A 19546-nucleotide genomic window follows, 5' to 3' on the forward strand; every position below is an offset into this window, starting at 1 on the left:
AACAAACAAAAAGCAAACTAGCCACTTTTGCCGTTTGACCACATGAGCGTGAAGATGACAAACAACAACAACACTGTACTGTAACTGTACAGTGCTGACTGGGGTATTATGTTTAGCTCCCGGAGCTGTAAACTTGGCCAGGACGTGAGTGGCTATTTGCTGGAGGGGGGAAGGCAAGGCATGAGTCACCTCTCTCCGCCAGTCGGCTGGGTGTGGGACGTGTGTGTGTGGGGGAGAGAGAGAGAGAGCGTGCGCTATGCCGAGGTGAGCCAAAGAGTCGAGATGACCTCGCTGTCCTCCTCCTTCCCTCAGTCTCCCCTTATGTAATGACACAGTGGGAAAGCAGGGCACTGTGCCACATGCGCTGGCCTGCCTGACTCAGCTTATGTCACCTGGGCCAATGATTAACTGTTTAACCTGGGTGCCCAGCGCTCAGGAGAGTGTCAGGAATTTAGCTATACCGATGGGGTTGAGTGAGGCGAAACTCAGCTCAGACACAGAGAGACAGAGAGAGAGAGAGAGAGAGAGAGAGACAGAGAAATATTTTCTCCATTGCTCACGCCGATGACGAATTGCATCATCGTGGTGCTGGCGAGTGCATGCAGGCTCTTGTTATCGACTCGCGTCTTGCAGACTTTGGAAGCAGTGATCAAACCGAGGTCGGCCTGCCCTCTATAATGCAGTTATCATCCGTTTCTGGACGGACCACAGGACAAAGTATGGCGGCGAGGGAAAGGGGGACAGGTCGATGACACGATCCCTCCGAAAAGGAACACCACAAGCTCAATCGGAGTCAAGCGCCGTCACTCTACAGAGACACCTCAACGGCACCCCAATAGAACATTGAGCCAAACATCCCCTCCTAAATGGGGGGGGGGGGGGGCTGTCTGTGTGCTAAAGCCCTGCCATCAGCACAGCTCTTCCTCCACTTCCTTTCATCAAGGGCCTCCTTCCTGTGTGACTGAGAGGGCTTATTCATTAGTCCATGCACTGTGAGGGGTTCATTGTCCTCAATGATCAGCGAGGAAACACAAAGGCCGGAGGCGGGCACTGCCATTATTTTAAGCTCTAAATAACACCCCCCCGCCGCCCCCCCGCGTGGAGCGTTGACACGCCTACATTAGGGAGCTGGCAGATCCCTGATGGATGGTTGGAGGAGATAGAGACGGCATAGGAGCAGTTAAACACACCTGGCCATCTTTATCTTGCACACCGAGGGGTACGTTACGTCCCTCCAGGCTTTTATGGGTGCACTCGACCGTAATCCGTTGTAGAACTCAAGTGGACGACGGAGCCACTGACTAGCAGATACAGATCTGTCCCTTTGGCGATAGTGTGTGTGGATCATCTTCACTAGCTGATGACAACATGGGGAATCCGAATTACTTCTCAGGATTTAACCAACACTATCACAAAAAGGCATGGGTTAAACGCACAGGGATGGAACTATTTGGGGTTCGGTGTTTGGCTCAGGGACACCTTGACATGGAGCCTGGGATCAACTCCGGGACCTACCGATTCCCAGATGGTTGCTTTGTGTCCTGAGCCACCAGGGTTGCCAACTCTCGTGAGAGAAATAAGCCAAAAACGAGCAGACTCTTGAGAGAAATATATATTGAAAAACAAGCCAAAACAATAATATGGGAATGGCCATATTTCCTAATAAAAAAAGATTTGATGCATAATTTATCATTATAAATACTATGTATGTCTATAATAATGAATGTTTGTCATTTATTATACTATTGCACACATACCAATAGCAAGGGCTTAATAAACTTGAGACACCAGACCAATTCTGTAACTCAACAATGTGATTCACACTCCCCCAAACCTATGGGTATTTATAGTATATACATCAAAGAAATGTTGGCTTGTTAGATTTTCAAAACAAGCCACCGAATTTTTAAAGCAAGCCCCCAAATAAACACAACCCGCAAGCCGCGACTCGCCTCCCTCCCTCGTCTCGCATAGTTAGTCGCTCCACAGCTCTGCCTACTCTCTTGCCTGACGAACTTTCTCTCAAGCGGAGTGGGCAGAGCTGTTAGAAGGCCTGGCTATGCCAGACTACTTACTGCCTCCCTGGCTGGACCCAGCAGCACACACTGACTCTAGTGTACACGAAGAGGAGATTATCTCCGTTGTCAACAAAACACCAAAGGACATTCACTTTGTTGTCCATGGGGTGTCACAGTGCCCTGGGGAGCTTTAACAACTTAATTGTTATAGCTGGGGCTTGCAGACAGTGCCTCAAGGTTCATGGTGTTGGGCTGAGTTGTTCAGTTTGTGATGGGGTGGGGTAAATGGTAAATGTTGCATTTATACAGCGCTTTTATCCAAAGCGCTTTACATAGATTGTGTATTACATTCACCCATTCACACACACACACACACACACACACACACACAGACATTCATCGATGGTGGAGGAAACCATGCAAGACGCCAACTTGCAAGCAGTTAGGGGTTCATAGTCTTGCTCAAGGACACCCCTCACCAACAACTCTGGGGATCGAACTGGGAACCCATCCGGCCACTCTACCCCTGAGCCACTGTCGGTGGTGGTATATGCCTTCACATATCTTTTGCTGTCAACATGCACCCTCCCTGGCCTGTACGCGGATCTATGTGCTAAAAGTAGCATACCGATGGCATTTCAGGATGAATATGTACACCTGTGAGAAAGTGAGGTGTGATTTATTTATTTTTGTTTTTTTCTTTGTACCGTGTGGTCACATGTAGAGTTTTGGAGGCATGGCGCCCGCCTTAAGTCTGATTTATACTGTACGAGTGACGCGGCAGCACGACACATTGTGAGCCTGTGTGTGGACTGGCTATTTTCGGTGTGTGACTCCGGCACAACAGAGTATAACTCAGGCTTAACTTGTGTAGAAGAGCATGCATCCCAAATTTGTGTTGTTTCCTCGTGTCTTTCTGGGGCTAAAATCTCACAAACAAACACTATACTGATAGGTGTACCAAAGCAGAGACTAAATGTTTTTATAATCGTCATGCCACCGGCTCTCGAAGCCGATTGACTTTTTTGTGCATGCAAATCCTCGATAAATGCCATGATTGCACAGTAGTTGGAAACAATTGCTCTTTAGCGAGGCTGCCCTCACATGTGGGGCACAGAGGTTTCAAAGACGGCATGTCGTCCTCATCTGGTAGGCTACTCCTTAAACCAGGCTAGTCGCTTTGGTGAATTTCTGATCAGTACTATTATAGAATAGAATCGAATAGACTTTTATTTGTCATTGCACACAAAGCATACACTGAGCATACAACGAAATTTCTGTCACGAACATTGAACTACCATGAAATCCTGACACTCGTTGATGCTGTGGACAACCATCCTGCATAACTAAATTCAGGACACGTTACCGCAGTGAAATTTGTTCTCCGCATTGGACCCATCTCTTGGAGCAGTGAGCCGCAGCCAATGAGCGGTGAGCTGCAGCCGTGCCGCGCTCGGGAATCATTTGATTAGTAGATTTGACCCCCCAATCCAACCCTTTGATGCTGAGTGCCAAGCAGGGAGGCATTGTGTCCCATTTTGTTTACAGTCTTTGGTATGACCCGGCCGGGGATCGAACCCCCGACCTCCCAGTTTCAGGGCGGACACTCTCACTGTCCTGGCAGGTGAAAACAAAAGCCACCAGATTAGCATTTGAATGCCTGATCTGCATCTGCATGTGTACAAACCAGAGCAATTAAACACTTTCCAGCTTTTTACTTTGACCCATAACTTCGCCAAAAACTAAATAAATAATTTGAAAGTCTTGCTTGAATGAATATGACCAAAAAAAAGACCATCAATCCACCCACTAAAACACTGAAGAGGCTATCGCTCTCTCTCTTCAGGGCTTCCTCCCTCTGTGAGACATTGACGGATGATGCATATAGAACTTGGCTTTGTGAAGCGCCCATCAATCACTCCCCCTATTCCCCCATTTCCATCTAGCCACCGGTCTCCCTCGACACTCAGTCCCTCCTTTACCTACGAGAGATTTCAGCTAAAGCGGGGTGTCTTACACCTACGCTATAGACTCGGACTGAAGTAAAGCCTATGATCTGGATTGATCCACTGAAGATGCTGGTTCACCAACATTCAAAGACGTGACACAAATTGGCTTCTTCCCTTTGAAGATAAGGAGGACTCAGCAGTATGTTACACAAGTGCCTGACAGTCACTGTTTTTGACCCTTTCCATAGGAGATTGTTCATTTTTAACTGCTGCTATTTTGTCTTGTTTTCTTTTTGCGTTTCTCGTTTCTCGTTTTTAAACTGCCCTCGATTGTGATTTGCTATATGTCGTTTGTGTTTTTAACCTTGTACGGTATAGCACTTTGGAACCTTGCTCTGAAAGGTGCTATATAAATAAAGTTCATTATCATTATCATTTGTAGCTAGTGTCTAGAGACAGACCGTCAAATTCGAAGGAAAAGAGCGCACTGTTTTTCCTTCACTTTTTGACGATGGGTTCTCAGATTGCTTTGTAGCAAACGATGGGACTTAAATGGAGGCTTTGTGGTCCACCATCCAATCAAATAAAGCACCTCTCCTCTTCCCATTTCCTAACCGGTCGTCAAACCCATGCTAGCATTTAAGACACAGGTGAGGTGAGGAAAGTAGGAGAATTTCGTCAAACTGATACATCATGACAAAGTCCTTTCGAACAAACTCAAACTGGCCCTGCACGCACAACCAAGAACCACGCCATGCTGGCAGACAGCCACCAGACCAGGCTGCTCCGTCCCACCGCTTTCCCCCTCCATCAGTGTGCTATCATCCACATCCAGAGAATATCCCTTTCCTTCAGGCCAGCCTCGTGGGAACGAGGCCTGAAATTAGGCCCTTCCTGGACTCGAACTGCATGCATGCGTGCATTATATGAGTCATCATCAGTGGGGGGAGCTCCGACGTTTGTTCCCTTTCTCTCTGTCACACGACACGCAGCCAGCCAGTCTGTTTTGGCTCGGGCGTCCACATTCTGGGCGCCGACTTCTTGGCAGTCCAGTAAAATGTGTGGTTACGCAATGGCTTCCGTCATTTTTGACATGAGCAACGCGGTGCATAACTAGTTGCCATGGATACGCAACCAAAACAGACTGATGTTGATTGTACACATGTGACGATCGAGGGCAGAAATCTTGTGATCGAAAGGCAAGGAAATGGGTCAAATGGATAGAGTTGTCCTACATGGTTCATTAGGCCTATGCTGCAACACAAAAGGGGACATCTTACATCAGTGGGAGTCAAGTAAGGACAAGGGGTTTCACTCTGCATGTGCGCACAGAAAAAGAATACAAGCACAGCACAGTGAGCTTTCCATGGACACGTGCCCTATTCAAATTATTATCTTGTCCACCACTAGGTGTCTCCTGCCATGTGTCTATTTTAGCTGAAAGGGGATTTAAATTTCTTGAGCAGTCAATCAAACGTCTACTCTAAACCATAACAAGAGCCTTGTTTACTTTGTTCCCACCCATTTTTCTTCCCAATCATTCATTACGGACAATGAAATAATGTCAAAGCATAGTGCAATAATAACAGCATGCATTGTACATATAATAACTGGTTTCAATAAACAATAGACGTATTGCCTTAAATAGCTCACACATACTGACCGAATAAATGACAGGTCTTGACTAACATAACGTCATAACTTCATTTAAAATACAGTGGGGAAAAACAGCAGTGCACTTTCCTTTGCCTTGAATAACCTGCCATGACAAAAAACTTAAAGCGGCACACATTGTGACCGACCAAACCGTCTCTAATCAATTAGACCAGTGAGTCAAAGACCAAAATGCTCAGAACTAAAACGCCACGGGGATCAATAAAACGAACCAACCAACACGCATGTATTTCCGGCCAGGAGTCACACTGGCTTTCCTTTGATCACCAACACTAGTGTCTGAGACTGACTGACTGACACAGCTCAACAAATCCACGATAGATCCGCATATTTCTCGCTAAAACCTACCCGCATACAGCTCTATTAAGATCGATTATCAACACATCAAGTGTGTAGACCGACAAGACAAATTATCCACACCAACCGCATAAAGAAATGTATGTACGGCAGCGATATTAAATCACTTTATGTTTTTGGGTAAGTCGTGTCAATAGAGGGTTTAAAGCCCCCGTCGCCCACCACCACTAGCCCCGTTAGCGAGCTAAGTTAGCTAGCCAGTCCGACAACCGTCGGCCTTTTTTTGTTGACTAACCGCCTCTGTTTTTCCTCGCCGAACGGCTGACACGCACGGGGGAGAGCCTCCTCTACGTACCTGCCGTGGAACCAGTCTTTACAGATGTCGCATTCGATCATAAACCGGCTCACGTCGTAGGGCTGCCGGCAGACACAGTACAGCGGGGCCGCCGCCATCTTCCTCTTACTGTGTCTGTCCCCCGAAACCAAACAACGCAGGAATGAAGCGGGGCGGGGATTTAACTCAACGACACGGAAAGGGCCGAGGAGAGGCCGAGCGCGTCATGCCGAGCCGAGCGTGCACGAACAGGCAATCAGGCATGGTGGCAGAACCCCCATAACACCCCAGGGAGGGAGCCAGACACGGATACTCCCATTGCAGTTAGTTAACTTGTCAGACTCAGGAGCCAGTTATTGCACCGTGACCTAGGCTCACACATAAGTTAAAACTTAGCATAACGGTATAGTTAAATGGCTTGTCTAGACAAAGCCGGCTATACGTTTGCATGTGTGAGGTGAGGAGGTGTGTATGTGTAATGGTGTGAGGTGAGGAGGTGTGTATGTGTAATAGACTATTACACATACACACCTCACACTATTACTAATAGTGTGAGGTGTGTATGTGTAATAGTGTGAGGTGAGGTGTGTAATAGTGTGAGAGGTGTCGCAACTGGATCCAGGCATAAGTTATTAGGCATCCATCCAGTAATTTCTCTGACACCATGTATTTGTAGGCTACGTCATTAATAGTTCTGATGAATTTAATATGAAGGACCCCAACCCAATGGAAAAATCCTCTTAGCAGACCTTGATTGATTGATTATTGTATTAATTTCACAGTCAATACAAAAACTGGAGGATGAAACCAGAAAAGTACTAAAATACTTGATTACATCATTATCATCATTTAAAGACGTAGGCTACAGATAACAGGAAATAATCATATAGTTAAAGAAAGTAAAAAAGGGGGAAAACGTACAGTATGAAAAAGGATTTACAGAGTCAAACTCTTAGCCTACTTTCCTCAAAGTTCAATGTTTGACAATAAAGAGAATTTAATGTTTGTTTTGTCTCAATGTTTGTTTTACATCATCATGTAAGATGATCACTTCACACGGCTGTGATTTTTTTTATATATATAATTTTTATCCGGACGTAGCACGTGGAAGGAACACGTTATTCCGACCAGTTCCTTTCCCCTCCATCAGGCGCCCCGGCTGGCCCGGGGTTGGTAGTAGAGACCAGGATTACTGCATGTTTTTTGTGAGGTTACCTACCCTATAGGAGAACATGATGCAGGCCTACTACACCATTGAACCAAATTCTACACATACATAGGCAGCCCGGACGGACAGACAGACAATAGTCTTTTGTCCTCCCATAATTACTTGCGCAAGCAGAGCGTGCAAGTAATGTTTTTCGTCAGGTCCTACGGTATGTCCCGTAGCAGCATATGACGTGATGAAGATATGTACCAATGCCAGGGTATAATTGGCTATCGATGGTGAAGTAATGATGATATGTTTCAGTGTCGGGTGGATTTAAGGGACATACGCATCAAACGACCCGAGAACCACAGTATACCACTAATCAACTCACAAATTACACATATATACATAGAGGCATGTCCTTTAATCACGTCATATGTTCATCACGTCATATGCTGCTACAGGACATACGCATCAAACGCCCCAAGTAACCACAGTATACCGCTAATCAACTTACAAATGACTGACACTGACTTATTTTTCTTTGAGAAACTACAAGTGGATCCTGGACACTTCTAAATCGATGGGACTGTATTTCTTAGATATAGAAGCTTTTACCATACTTCAAAATACCACTTTTTTACCTCCAAAAACTAGGTACGTAGCAAATAGCTAAACCTAATTCAATATTGCAAACGTACTTTCACAGAGAGGCTGAGATTTCAAAGTTTGTATCGGTCGACAGTACTTGCGCACTCTGCTTGCGCACTAGTAGGCCATTTATGACCTACTTGGGTGCAACAAGCAAGTAGGCACTCGACAGAGTGCAGTTCTAGTTGTCAGTATGTAAAGTACACACATGAGAGGACTACTCCTGCCATTGTAGGTGGGGTATCAGGTAGGCCTACTGCTCTCAGAGTAACTTTCAGACAATGTTATTGCCTCGAAATGACCAAAAACGCGTTCTGTCTTTACTCCATTCACTCTACTCAGTCAGTATTGCCTGACAACGAATTGGCCTATCACAAAGCTGCAGTCCCTCCAGCTGATGGGGGCTAGTTCGCCTCTGCTACTACTCACTCACCTATAGGCAACCGCAACCCCAGAGCCATCTAATAGAAGAGTTGCAATATTGAGCGGGCAGAAAACAGCAAGGTCATGATGTTCATGTACTCGCGCGAGCCCATAGACTTCAATGCATTCCGTAAACTTCTGATTGTCCCCATTCAATACTTCCGGTCGTCCCCATTCAATAGAAGTGGACCCTCTTGTAAACAAGTGTAGTGCTTTATTGGGTCGTCCACTCACAGTTAACAGTTTTTTGTATTGCGTTGTGCTTGAAATGTAGGCCTACTGTAATTCTGCAAACTGTTAATAAATACTTCAAACAATCAATCAAAGTCTATGTAGAAGAGCCGCCATTGGACTGGCCCCATGAAGTGAACGGAGTTTGCGTACTGTCGTACTCTATGGCTCTGGGCAACCCCATCTCTTGATTGATTGATTGATTTATTAACAGTTTGCAGAATTACAGTACATTTCAAGTACAACTCAATAGAGAAGGAGGAGAGACCCGCACACCGCCACTTTCTGGTTCAAGAGGTTTATTTTTCTAAGAGTGGTAGCTATCTTGAAGTATCTTCTCTAAAACGTTTGCTGTTCTGCCAGGACCTATACGCACCTGCTGTAAAATTAAACCGGGTGTGCGGAAGTCATCTCTCGAATAAGTACACCTCAATACAAAAACTGTTAACTGTGAGTGGACAACACCATAAGCATTACACTTGTTTAGGCTACAAGGGCCCACCATTTTCAATTCATCAAAACATTTAGAGACGTACGAATATATACTTCTAGTCAAAACAGGAAATCATCATAGAGGAGGTAAAAAGGGAAAAGAAACAGAGTGAGGGGGGAAAGGTGTGGGTGGGGGATTCAGATTTTACGGGGGCCAGTTTCGAATTGCGGCCGTCCGTAGGTGCCCTTTGAGAGCAGTTTTGATGGAGTCAAGGGATTTGCATGTCTTAATGACTGTTGGTAGGGCGTTACACATTTTGGTGGCATAGGAGCGAAATGAATTTAGTCCCTTGTTTGTGCCATATCTGGGTTGCACATGGTTTGTTGAACTCCCTCTGGTGTTGTGGGTGTGGACTTGACATTAAGGAAGTATTTAGACAGGTACATGGGTATCTTGGTGGTGTAGCGAATCTTGTGGACCAGACCCATTGCAAGATGCTGTACTGTACTCTGTCGTCAACCCTAAGCCATTCCAGCCTGTCAAAGTGGGCAGGCGTGAGGTGGGTTCGGGGAGTGAGGCCAAGTAGTAGCCTGACCAGTTTGTTTTGGAAGTCTGGAGCCTTGTTTTCAGGGCCTTTGAGGTGCTGTAGTACCAGGAGGTGCATGCATAGTCGAAGAAACCTTGTACGAGGGCTCCTGTTAAGGTCTTCAAGGTGTTTGTGTTGACCAGTGAGGAGATCCTGTATAGGAATCGTGTTCTTTGGTTGACTTTTTTGATTACATTGCTAATTTCGTTTCGTAACTTGACGTCTGAGTCTGACGCCAAGTTCGAAATTATTCATCTTGGACTACAACACAACAACAAAAGCCCCAAACTTTCTCTCTTTCTCCTCAGCAGAAAATGGAATGACATTATTTCTTCGTGTTCTTGCTGCATGGGTATAATCACAAGAGACAAGAGACAATTAAAAGAGGTATAGCATTGTCCAAATAAGAGATTCAGTTTCACACAGCTGTTATTGGATTTTAATTTTTGCTTTTCTTTATTTGTTGTGTAAAGCACTTTGCACTGCATGTTTATGTCATGAAATGTGCTCTATAAATAGTTGTTTATTATTATTATTATTATTATATTATTACCATAGTACATTTTCTTGAAAATGGCAATGAATTTCCATTCAGTCAGACTGATGATGTTAAAAGAACAACATATTATGAATATATATATATATATATATATATATATATATAATTATTATTATTTATTTATTTTTGCTTTTTTGCTTCAGTCATTTTATAGTAGGCTAGTAGGTCAGGGGATCTTAGTACCAGTTAGGCTAATAGGCTACTGTAACTGCACTGCTTCGGAAGTAATCAAAATACAAATCAAAACACAACAAACCAACAACCCCCCCCCCCCCCCCCCCCCCCTTATGTCTGACATCCCCTATGTGCATGTGTGCTGAATAGCAATGGGTCCACCGACCCACAGCTTGATCTGTGAGCTGACAGCACCCATCCCCCCACCCACACGTCCATCTGTGCTCTTCTGCATAGTCAAGCAGGCTTGGTGCATGTAAGGAGTCAAGATCAGTCCTTAGAAATAGGCTAACAGTGCATTTGTCTGAAGATCCTTTCGTCATTGATACTTTATTAATTAATTGATTAACTAATCAATTATACACATATCCTTCATTAATGTGTTAATGTATTGCAACAATTAAGGACAAACATCTATACGCACACACATAGTAGCTCATGTACCCGGCCTATATCCATCTCTTTAGTATGTTTGTACGTATAGATTAAATTAGATCATTATTCACCCTAGGTTTAGTTAATTCCAGTGATTGAGTGCAAATAGGAGACTGTTGAACTCTATTTCTGGTCTGCAAGAAATGCAATGGTGACAAGAATGTGACAAGAATTAGTGTCTCTTCAGAGACATGCACTGATTGTTATGTTATGTTAATGTAGCCTAAATGTCCATGGCCACCGGAATTTCATTTTGGATCAATACCAATTCTACCTAATAATAAAGAGTCTGTCTGATCTGTCTGTCTATCATGAAGTGCCTTGTTTTTATTTACTTGGTAGTCAGTGTGCCATAGCAACATAAATTGAAGTATGACAATATATATTATAACAGAATTTGAACACTTTTTCTCAGGACATCTGGAAATTGTAATTACCACCATAGAGCAATAACCCACCCCCAGTAGGAGTGCAGGCTGTAATTTGCCTACAGATGTGACTAAATAGTTTCAATATTCTATTCTAAAAGAAAATTCTCCTCTCTCACACCTATGCCAGTCTGCCAGTGATCACAATCCCCAGGCTGTTCTAATGTTGGCACCCTGCCTAGAGGGTTGCCTATATCCCTAGCTGCACTCAATAAAATAATCATGCTTTGTAGGCACTGGGGCGCTGACAAAGAAAATATTTTCAGGGTTATAGCTCCCCCTAGCGAGTAAACAGGTTATTTGCAACATAATGTATTGGGAGTTCACCTATGGGTGCAGGCATCGTATGTGACGTTTAGAAAGAAACGACCACAACAAGGAAGAGAATATAGCATCCGTCATGCAAGCAACAGAAGCAACTTGCGTATCTTATGGTACGGCAGAGTTCCTATGAACACCAAAATAGAATTAATTTCTAGACGGGGAGGAAGGTAAGAGTGAATAAGTCTATAGTGGGCCAAATTATGTGTTGGTGGTGGTCGCAGCAACAGCATTTAGCCACAGACTCAAGTTAGCCTATTCAGTTAGATTTTCAGGTTATCAAATATATATTAGCATTTTGTTTACATTCTTATAGAACTGTGATACAATAAAATTAATGTATTATGTAACTGATCTATACTGTATCAATTCGATTCATTTCAATATGGAGCTTTTATTGGCATGAGAAAACGTACGTTTACATTGCCAAAGCCAAGTGTCAAAATATAATCAAAACAGTTACAAATGGGGAAAGTATATGTTGGAGGAGGTACATCATTGTTTAAACAGAGATATAAATGGTAAAAAGGTGCATTTATATAGTATCCAAGGTTCTTTACATAGATTGTGCATTACATTCACCCATTTCATACACCGATGATGGAGGGAGGTGAGGAAACCATGCAAGGCACCAGCCTGCACATCTGGAGCAATTATAGGGGTTACAGACAGAGTCTAATTAAGGAACTCTGGGGGAGCCCGCGATCAAACTACCCCCGAGCCACTGTATGTCACATTGCGTTGTTTGTTATATACGTATGTTATAGGCTACAGGCTAACTTTTTTTTTCTTCTTCTTTTTAAACAAATAGCAGCAATCTTTTGGAGTCACTTTTGTATCTTTTGTATCATAGAGGTGCATGAGAACATGGCGATGAGACGTCTATCCAAGAAGAAAGCCTTGAGCCTGGTGAAGGAACTAGATGCCTTCCCCAAGGTGCCAGAGAGCTATGTGGAGACCTCGGCTTCAGGAGGAACAGGTGAGTCTGTTCCATACTAATTTCTTACCCATTACTGTAACTGTACTCCTCCTGCATGGTTTGAATATAATCCCATTTTGGGCTGGGAACCCCTTTTGGTGTTTGAAGCATCGTTATGCTTTAGCTGTTGAAAAATAGCAGATCTACAAGCTCATAGCGCGCCACCGAGTGCAGCGCTATGAACTTGTAGGTCTGCTATTTTTGAAAAGGCGTGAAAATGTGGCGCAAATCTTTGAATATATATTCTTTCAGAGCGAACGTTTTTAACTCAAATCTTTGCTTCTGGGGGGGTCACTGGAACAACATATTTTAAGTTGGGGGTCGGCGGCCAATTACATATATTTTTGGGCGTCCTTGACATGAAAATGTTTGAGAACGACTGACATAGAAACATTTGGGTTATACTCCTCAGTGAGTTGATGCCTTTTTATCCTCCCCGTCTCTCGTCCACAGTGTCATTAATAGCATTTGGCGCCATGGCCATTCTAGCTATCTTAGAGTTCTTCGTCTATCGCGACACCTGGATGAAATATGAATACGAAGTCGACAAGGATTATTCCAGGTATGCCTATGTTGCTGTTCACAATTACACAAATACCAAACAAGTCGCCCAACTTTACCAACTCGCCCCGGGCGGGCGTACAGCCGGAGGAACTGCTCAGCCTGGTATTCCTAAAGTAACTTAAGTAAATTATGCTTAAACGGTTAAATCTAACCTTATTCCTATAACTTCAGTGAAACTATATGCCTAAACCTAACCCTATTCCTGAACCTAACCCCAGTAAACCTATGCCTAAGTACCCTAAACTTATTTCTAACCTTATTCTCAGCAGGGGTTGACACTAAGGTCTCAGAGGCCCACTTGCCCGAAAAGTAAAGCGTCCATTATAAAACGATAGGTACAATTTTAATTACCGTTTAATGTAACACTCATTTTCCATTGGTTGGGTTGGATTGTGTGATAAAAAAATGTCATACCTCAATTTTATGCCAATTACCTACATAGTTATGAATATGACTATGGGTTCACACTTGTTATTTCATATTTTTTAAGTGTAGCAATAGTGATAATAGCACATTATAGATAAACTTATTTTACTTTCCAAAGACCAGCAGACAGAGAGAGAGCTCTGGCCACGTTCAGGTGTTTGGACAGATATCCTGTGTGGTGTTTATAGACGGTTGTGTCCACTCTCAAACGAGCACTTGATAGAAAACTCCACCTGCCCGGAAGTTTTATTTACCCGCCAGGGGGGAAACCTTAGTGTCAACGGCTGCTCAGTGAAAAAAAAATAATAATACAAGAACCGCCACACCGAACGGTCGGTGTGAGGTGACGTCGAGGGCGAGATGGATTATGGGCGACGGTATCCGATACCAATTAAACAAAGCACTTTTCTGTAAATAAGTGTGTGTGGCTTTTTTGTGTGCCCATAATAATGGTGGCTGATCACGACAGTAGAGTCCAATAACGCTCTCTCTCTTTCGCCACTATACAGCAAATTGAGGATAAACGTTGATATTACCGTTGCCATGAAGTGCCAGCGTAAGTGTTAGCTCTTCTTTATCGGTATTTAATCTTACATTTTTGAGAGGATGTATAATGACATTGTAATGACATGAATGCATGCATTTTCCGTGGTTTCAGATGTTGGAGCAGACATCTTGGACCTGGCTGAGACCATGATCACGTCCGATGGCCTGTACTATGAGCCGGTCTGTGGAGCACATCTTACAAAACGCCAGACCAGTTTTGATCCTATGAGCAATTTCTTTGCCTTGCAAAGCAGGCCCAATTATCTTTTCATATTATTACAACGTAGCATTGTGATATCATGCCACACAATTAACATAAAATACCATTTGGGTCATTATTCCAGTATTTTATTGGGGCCATAATTGTTTTCTTTTGTTCTTTGTTCAGGTTATCTTCGATCTGACACCACAACAGAGACAGTGGCACAGGTAAGCTTAAATGGCATAACTCGGGTATGAATATATATATATATATACTGATTATTATAAATGGTAAATGGTGCATTTATATAGCGCCTTTATCCAAGGTGTTTTACAGAGATTGTGCATTCACCCATTCACACACACGTTCACACACCGATGCCGAAGGAAACCATGCAAGGCACCAACCTGCACATCGGGTTCAGTGTCTTGCTCAAGGACACTTCGACACTAACTCTGGGGGAACCCGGGTTCGAACTGGGAACCTTGCGGTTCCCATCCGGTCACTCTACCCCTGAGCCCCGCCGATTATTATATTACTTAGAATCTAGAACACTCAAGCTCCTAGGGTGTGGACCTCTGGCTTAACCCATTTGGACCTGGGAACGATTCTATAAATGTCTTGTAAATCCTGACAGTTTTCTGAAAAAGCTATGTTTCTATGTCAGTCTTTCTTCGATTTTTCAAAAATAGCAGACCTACGAGTGGCGCGCTACGAGGATAACCGCATTGCAGTTGTAGTTTGTGCACACACACACACACAGTGAACTGGTCTGGTCCGTCTAATCTTTTAGAGTTGTAAAGCTGTTATTTGTTTGTTGTCCAGAACGTTGGACCTCATACAGAACAGGCTGAGAGAGGAACATGCCCTCCAAGAGGTCCTCTACAAAACCATCCTCAAGGGACGTCCCACTGCGGGCCCCCCACGGTTCGTTTGAACTACTCACATGTTTTATTTAAGTAAAAGTATCAATACTGCTATGTGGAAGTACTCTGTTACAAGTAAAAGTCCGGAATTCAAAATGTACAATTATGATTTAAAGTACAAAAGTATTGGCATCAAGTACCAAAAGTAGCAAGTACTCATTATGCAGAATGTCCCAGTTCACAAGTTTTCAAAAGTACAATATTTGCCTCTGAGATGTAGTCTAAGTATTGTAAATTGTAAATTCTCAAGTAAATTAGAAATACCTCAAAATTGTACTTAAATACAGTACTTAAGTAAACCTACTTATTTTACACCACTGCATTTTATTCATTATGCACCTGATGGTGATAATTATGTAACCCACAGTAAAATTGTTATGTTAATTTAACGCTGAAAGTATAGAAATGGAACCAAATGGAACCCGGCCGGAAGGATCCATTGGTTACATTTGTGCAGTTGTTAAACATGACTTAAGAGAAATAATTTAAGAATTAAGTGAACACTAATAATTCGACTGTGTGTATTGGATAGTAAACTAACTAGTTGTCAATATAGGAGGACGCATTAATACTATTGTGTGTGTGTGTGTGTGTGTGTGTGTGTGTGTGTGTGTGTGTGTGTGCGTGTGTGTGTGTGTGTGCGTGCGTGCTCGTAGGGAGGGCACGTATCAGGGGCCGCTCCGTGCTTGCAGGATACACGGACACATCTATGTCAACAAGGTTGCAGGAAACTTCCACATCACTGTGGGGAAGTAAGAAAAGACACCTTTTAAATAACATTAAATAAATGAACACGGCTACCGCTGAGTGTTATATGCTTTATGCTCCATAATTAAACCGATATTAACGGTAAACGTTTGTTCTCTCTCACAGGCCTATCCATCATCCTCGGGGCCATGCGCACATTGCAGCTTTTGTAAGCCATGAGAGTATGTATATTGCTTCTACCCTTCTTTTTTTTATCCCATTTTGACCTGAGATCAGATTCTAAAAATGTCTTCTACGTCCTTGACAGTCTTCGGAAAAAGCTATGTTTCTATGTCAGTCGTTCTTCGATTTTTCAAAAATAGCAGTGCTATGAGCACGAGTATGACTATTAGTACCAGTAGGGGCGCTGTTGTGCCAAACAGAGAGAGATAGTGCTGTACTGTTGCCTGCTAATGAGAGAGAGAGAGAGAGGGGGGGGGGGGGGGGGGAGTTGCACCACTCAGTTCACACGGGTGTGATTTTCAATAGCTTTTGACGAAATTACACCACCGGTCATCGAACTCTGACTGATCTGGCTTACCGTTACATTACAGCGTACAACTTCTCCCATCGAATAGACCATCTGTCTTTCGGAGAGAAGGTTCCAGGCATCATTAATCCTCTGGATGGCACCGAGAAAGTCACCGATAACAGTAAGTTATTGCTCTTCTCCCACCAGACACTGACACGCTAGAGAAAAACATGACAAATTGGTGACCTGTCACAGAACGTTTAGGAAGTGTTTTAGCCTTCTGCAAAGGTATTTCATAATTGTTTGAGTACAAAGAGTACGGTAACTCGACTACTGAGTATTTACTTAAAAAGAGTTTACAAAATAATTTGGACTACAATGTGAGCGTTGTTTTGGAGTCTGTAAACAGACTTTGAGAGTTTTGCGGTTGTTAATCTTGGCCTCCATGTTACTTCAATTCATCAAGTGTTTTTCTTATTTGGATTCATTAAAAAAAAGATTCTTGTATTATTTTACAAAACTACTTCGTCCTGATCTGTGCCTCTATAATGCTGCTTCATTCATCAAGTCGCTGGTTCTGTGCATTTGGAATTATTGTGTAACAAATTGAAGTATAGGGATAAATACACATACATTATGCTATACAATACACTGTAAAATGCTGGATGTCGCAGGTCTTTTATGTACACAAATTATATTCCCCTGTCCTTTCATTATTGCTTCATTTTACACTGGTGTATTGTATTGCACTGTATTGTATTGTTTTCTCTGACCTGTGAAGCACTTTGGTACGATGAGTCGTTTTTAAATGTGCCATACAAATAAAATTTATTTGATTTCAAATACTAGGGAAAAGGAAAGAAAAACTAAAAGTGAACATATTTACAGTCCTTCCCTGCTTTGTGTTGCTACTCCAGATAACCAGATGTTCCAGTATTTCATCACAGTAGTTCCCACAAAACTGCACACATACAAGATCTCTGCCGACACACACCAGTATGCCGTCACTGAACGGGTCAGTACTAGACATGAGTGACTGAGTGGACGAAAGAGTGCAGGACTCTCGGCCATCTCGTTTGAGAACGACCCTGAAAGCTTATCTAACGACTATAATGCACTGTATACTTTGCCGCATGTCAGTGTCGCTCAGTTTTCTGTTGCAAAAGCTATTTTTTGGCGAATGACATATGACAATGTATGCACTTTCTGTGGTTGTAAGGAGCGGGTCATTAACCACGCAGCGGGCAGCCATGGCGTCTCTGGAATCTTCGTTAAGTACGACACCAGCTCTCTGATGGTGACGGTCAGCGAGCAGCACATGCCTCTGTGGAAGTTTCTGGTGCGACTGTGTGGCATTGTCGGCGGCATATTCACCACGACTGGTGAGTTTAACGCTGTCGTATGAAGAGCTTGAATAACGCTTGTACAGGCAAAGTTTGTAGAGAAAAGGCCTTGTGCACACCGTCTACAAAGGCTCTGTACAGGCAAAGTGAACGGCAAAATGAGATAATTTCTCTTATTCTCTCTCCAAAGGCATGCTGCATGGCTTCGTGGGCTTTTGTTTTGACGTCGTCTGCTGTCGCTTCAATCTGGGAGCATATAGGCCAGTAGAGGTAAGCTATTATTATAAGCCTGTGAGAAATACCTTTCATATTGTACAGTATTTTAATGTGCACCGAAGCATAAATGAGAATTTAGAACAGAATAATTTGGCATTAATGACCTGAACGCAATCATTTCAGATTCATAAACTCTCTCATATTAGTGAGATGACATTGGTGTTGGTCTCTTCTTTGCTTCCAGGTTTCACAGCCAGAAGAACCCCAGATGAACAATCACTGCATGACTCCTTTGATGGCTGACAACCTTGTGCCTCAGGAGGACTAGCCTTTTTTGTTTGTTTTTTAATATATTTTTTATCCCACGATTTTGTAACCCATGTTTCACCCCTGTGTCAATCATCTAATGTGATCCTGGGCTCTACACACCCTCCACCAACCTAGTCCCCATATATGGGGGAAAAGGGGAGAGCAACGGACTTGAACTCATGCTTCCTTCATGCCTGAGTGTCCAAGTTGCTCCTTTACACCTGACAGGGGGAGTTTCCCTGGTTGGATGTAGCGCGTGGAAGGAACACGTTATTCCAACCAGTTCCTTTCACCTCCATTAGGCGCCCCGTCCGGCCAGGGGGAGGCAGTTTAGTGACCTGGATTACTGCATGTTTTTTTGTGAGGGTATACCTACCCTAGGGGACACGGGGAGAACATGCAAACTCCACACAGAAAGGCCCTTTCGCCAACCCCGCCTTCGGGTATGGGCACTGATGACGCAGAGGAGGAAACACGCCGCCAGCACCCACAGCGTCCCGAGCGGTAATCGAACCCAGGACCTTCTAGCTGTGAGGCGACAGCACTACCAACTGTGCCACCGTGCCCCAGACTAGCCTTTTTAACACTGTTTATTCTGTCCTGAGCCATCAAAGCACATGAATTAAGTCCGACTGACTCTACCATCATTTTCTATTCCAGTGGATGAAACGGCAACTATTCAATTATTCCATCAATGTATACAATGAATGTAGTCTGCCAGCGGAATTCTGCTTTTTGTTATCAATTGTTTTTTTATTTATGACGTCAAAAACAATACAATTAGGGATACTGGCATTATGAATGAATATGCCCTACCTGTGTTATGAAAGGTATTGTGGACAGCTTTCCAAGATACCAACTTCTCTATGTTTGGTACAGATGTTTTGTTATATATATATATGTTATATAATAGTAAAGCAGTCTCACAGTATAATTCATTGTTGTAAATGATGGAAATCATTCATGCTGATTATCCATCTCTGGTGCTGTAACTGTTGAGCTATTGTACTATATGCGTATGGACAGATGTAGCATTGTGTGTGTGTGTGTGTGTGTGTGTGTGTGTGTGTCCACTCCACAGTAACTGTAATTACTTTACATGTGTAACGTGTCTATTTATTATCATTATTATTTATTATTGTGTATCCATTAG

General features: G+C 43.3%; 2 protein-coding genes across 2 annotated transcripts in view; one reads left to right on the plus strand and one right to left on the minus strand.

Moving 5' to 3' along the window:
• The window catches only part of kdm7aa (lysine (K)-specific demethylase 7Aa), a 43415-nt gene extending 37000 nt beyond the window's left edge, over window positions 1-6415 (minus strand). Inside the window, 1 exon segment of the mRNA XM_083758277.1 lies at window positions 6294-6415. Within this exon segment, the coding sequence (XP_083614403.1) occupies window positions 6294-6391 (98 nt within the window). The 5' untranslated portion in view covers window positions 6392-6415.
• Window positions 6416-11714: 5299 nt separating this feature from the next.
• On the plus strand, window positions 11715-18419 carry LOC310853246 (endoplasmic reticulum-Golgi intermediate compartment protein 2-like). The gene is made up of 14 exons (XM_083757508.1): window positions 11715-11833; window positions 12517-12642; window positions 13096-13204; window positions 14142-14188; window positions 14291-14358; window positions 14567-14607; window positions 15206-15307; window positions 15963-16058; window positions 16180-16235; window positions 16608-16706; window positions 17443-17540; window positions 17745-17907; window positions 18059-18138; window positions 18329-18419. The coding sequence occupies exons 2-14, from the start codon at window positions 12531-12533 to the stop codon at window positions 18410-18412; spliced, it is 1155 nt and encodes a 384-aa protein (XP_083613634.1). The 5' UTR covers window positions 11715-11833; window positions 12517-12530; the 3' UTR covers window positions 18413-18419.
• The last annotated feature ends 1127 nt before the right edge of the window (window positions 18420-19546 follow it).

Source organism: Protomyctophum parallelum (assembly GCF_964188405.1).
Source record: "Protomyctophum parallelum genome assembly, chromosome: 22".
NCBI classification, from domain to species: domain Eukaryota; kingdom Metazoa; phylum Chordata; class Actinopteri; order Myctophiformes; family Myctophidae; genus Protomyctophum; species Protomyctophum parallelum.

Excerpts from the sequence above, each read along its gene's own strand:
- LOC310853246 (XM_083757508.1), top strand. The coding sequence starts at position 12,531 with ATGGCGATGAGACGTCTATCCAAGAAGAAAGCCTTGAGCCTGGTGAAG. Across the intron at positions 14,189-14,290 it reads CGTTGCCATGAAGTGCCAGC|ATGTTGGAGCAGACATCTTG; the intron begins GTAAGTGTTAGC and ends CCGTGGTTTCAG. Across the intron at positions 17,541-17,744 it reads AGTATGCCGTCACTGAACGG|GAGCGGGTCATTAACCACGC; the intron begins GTCAGTACTAGA and ends TGTGGTTGTAAG.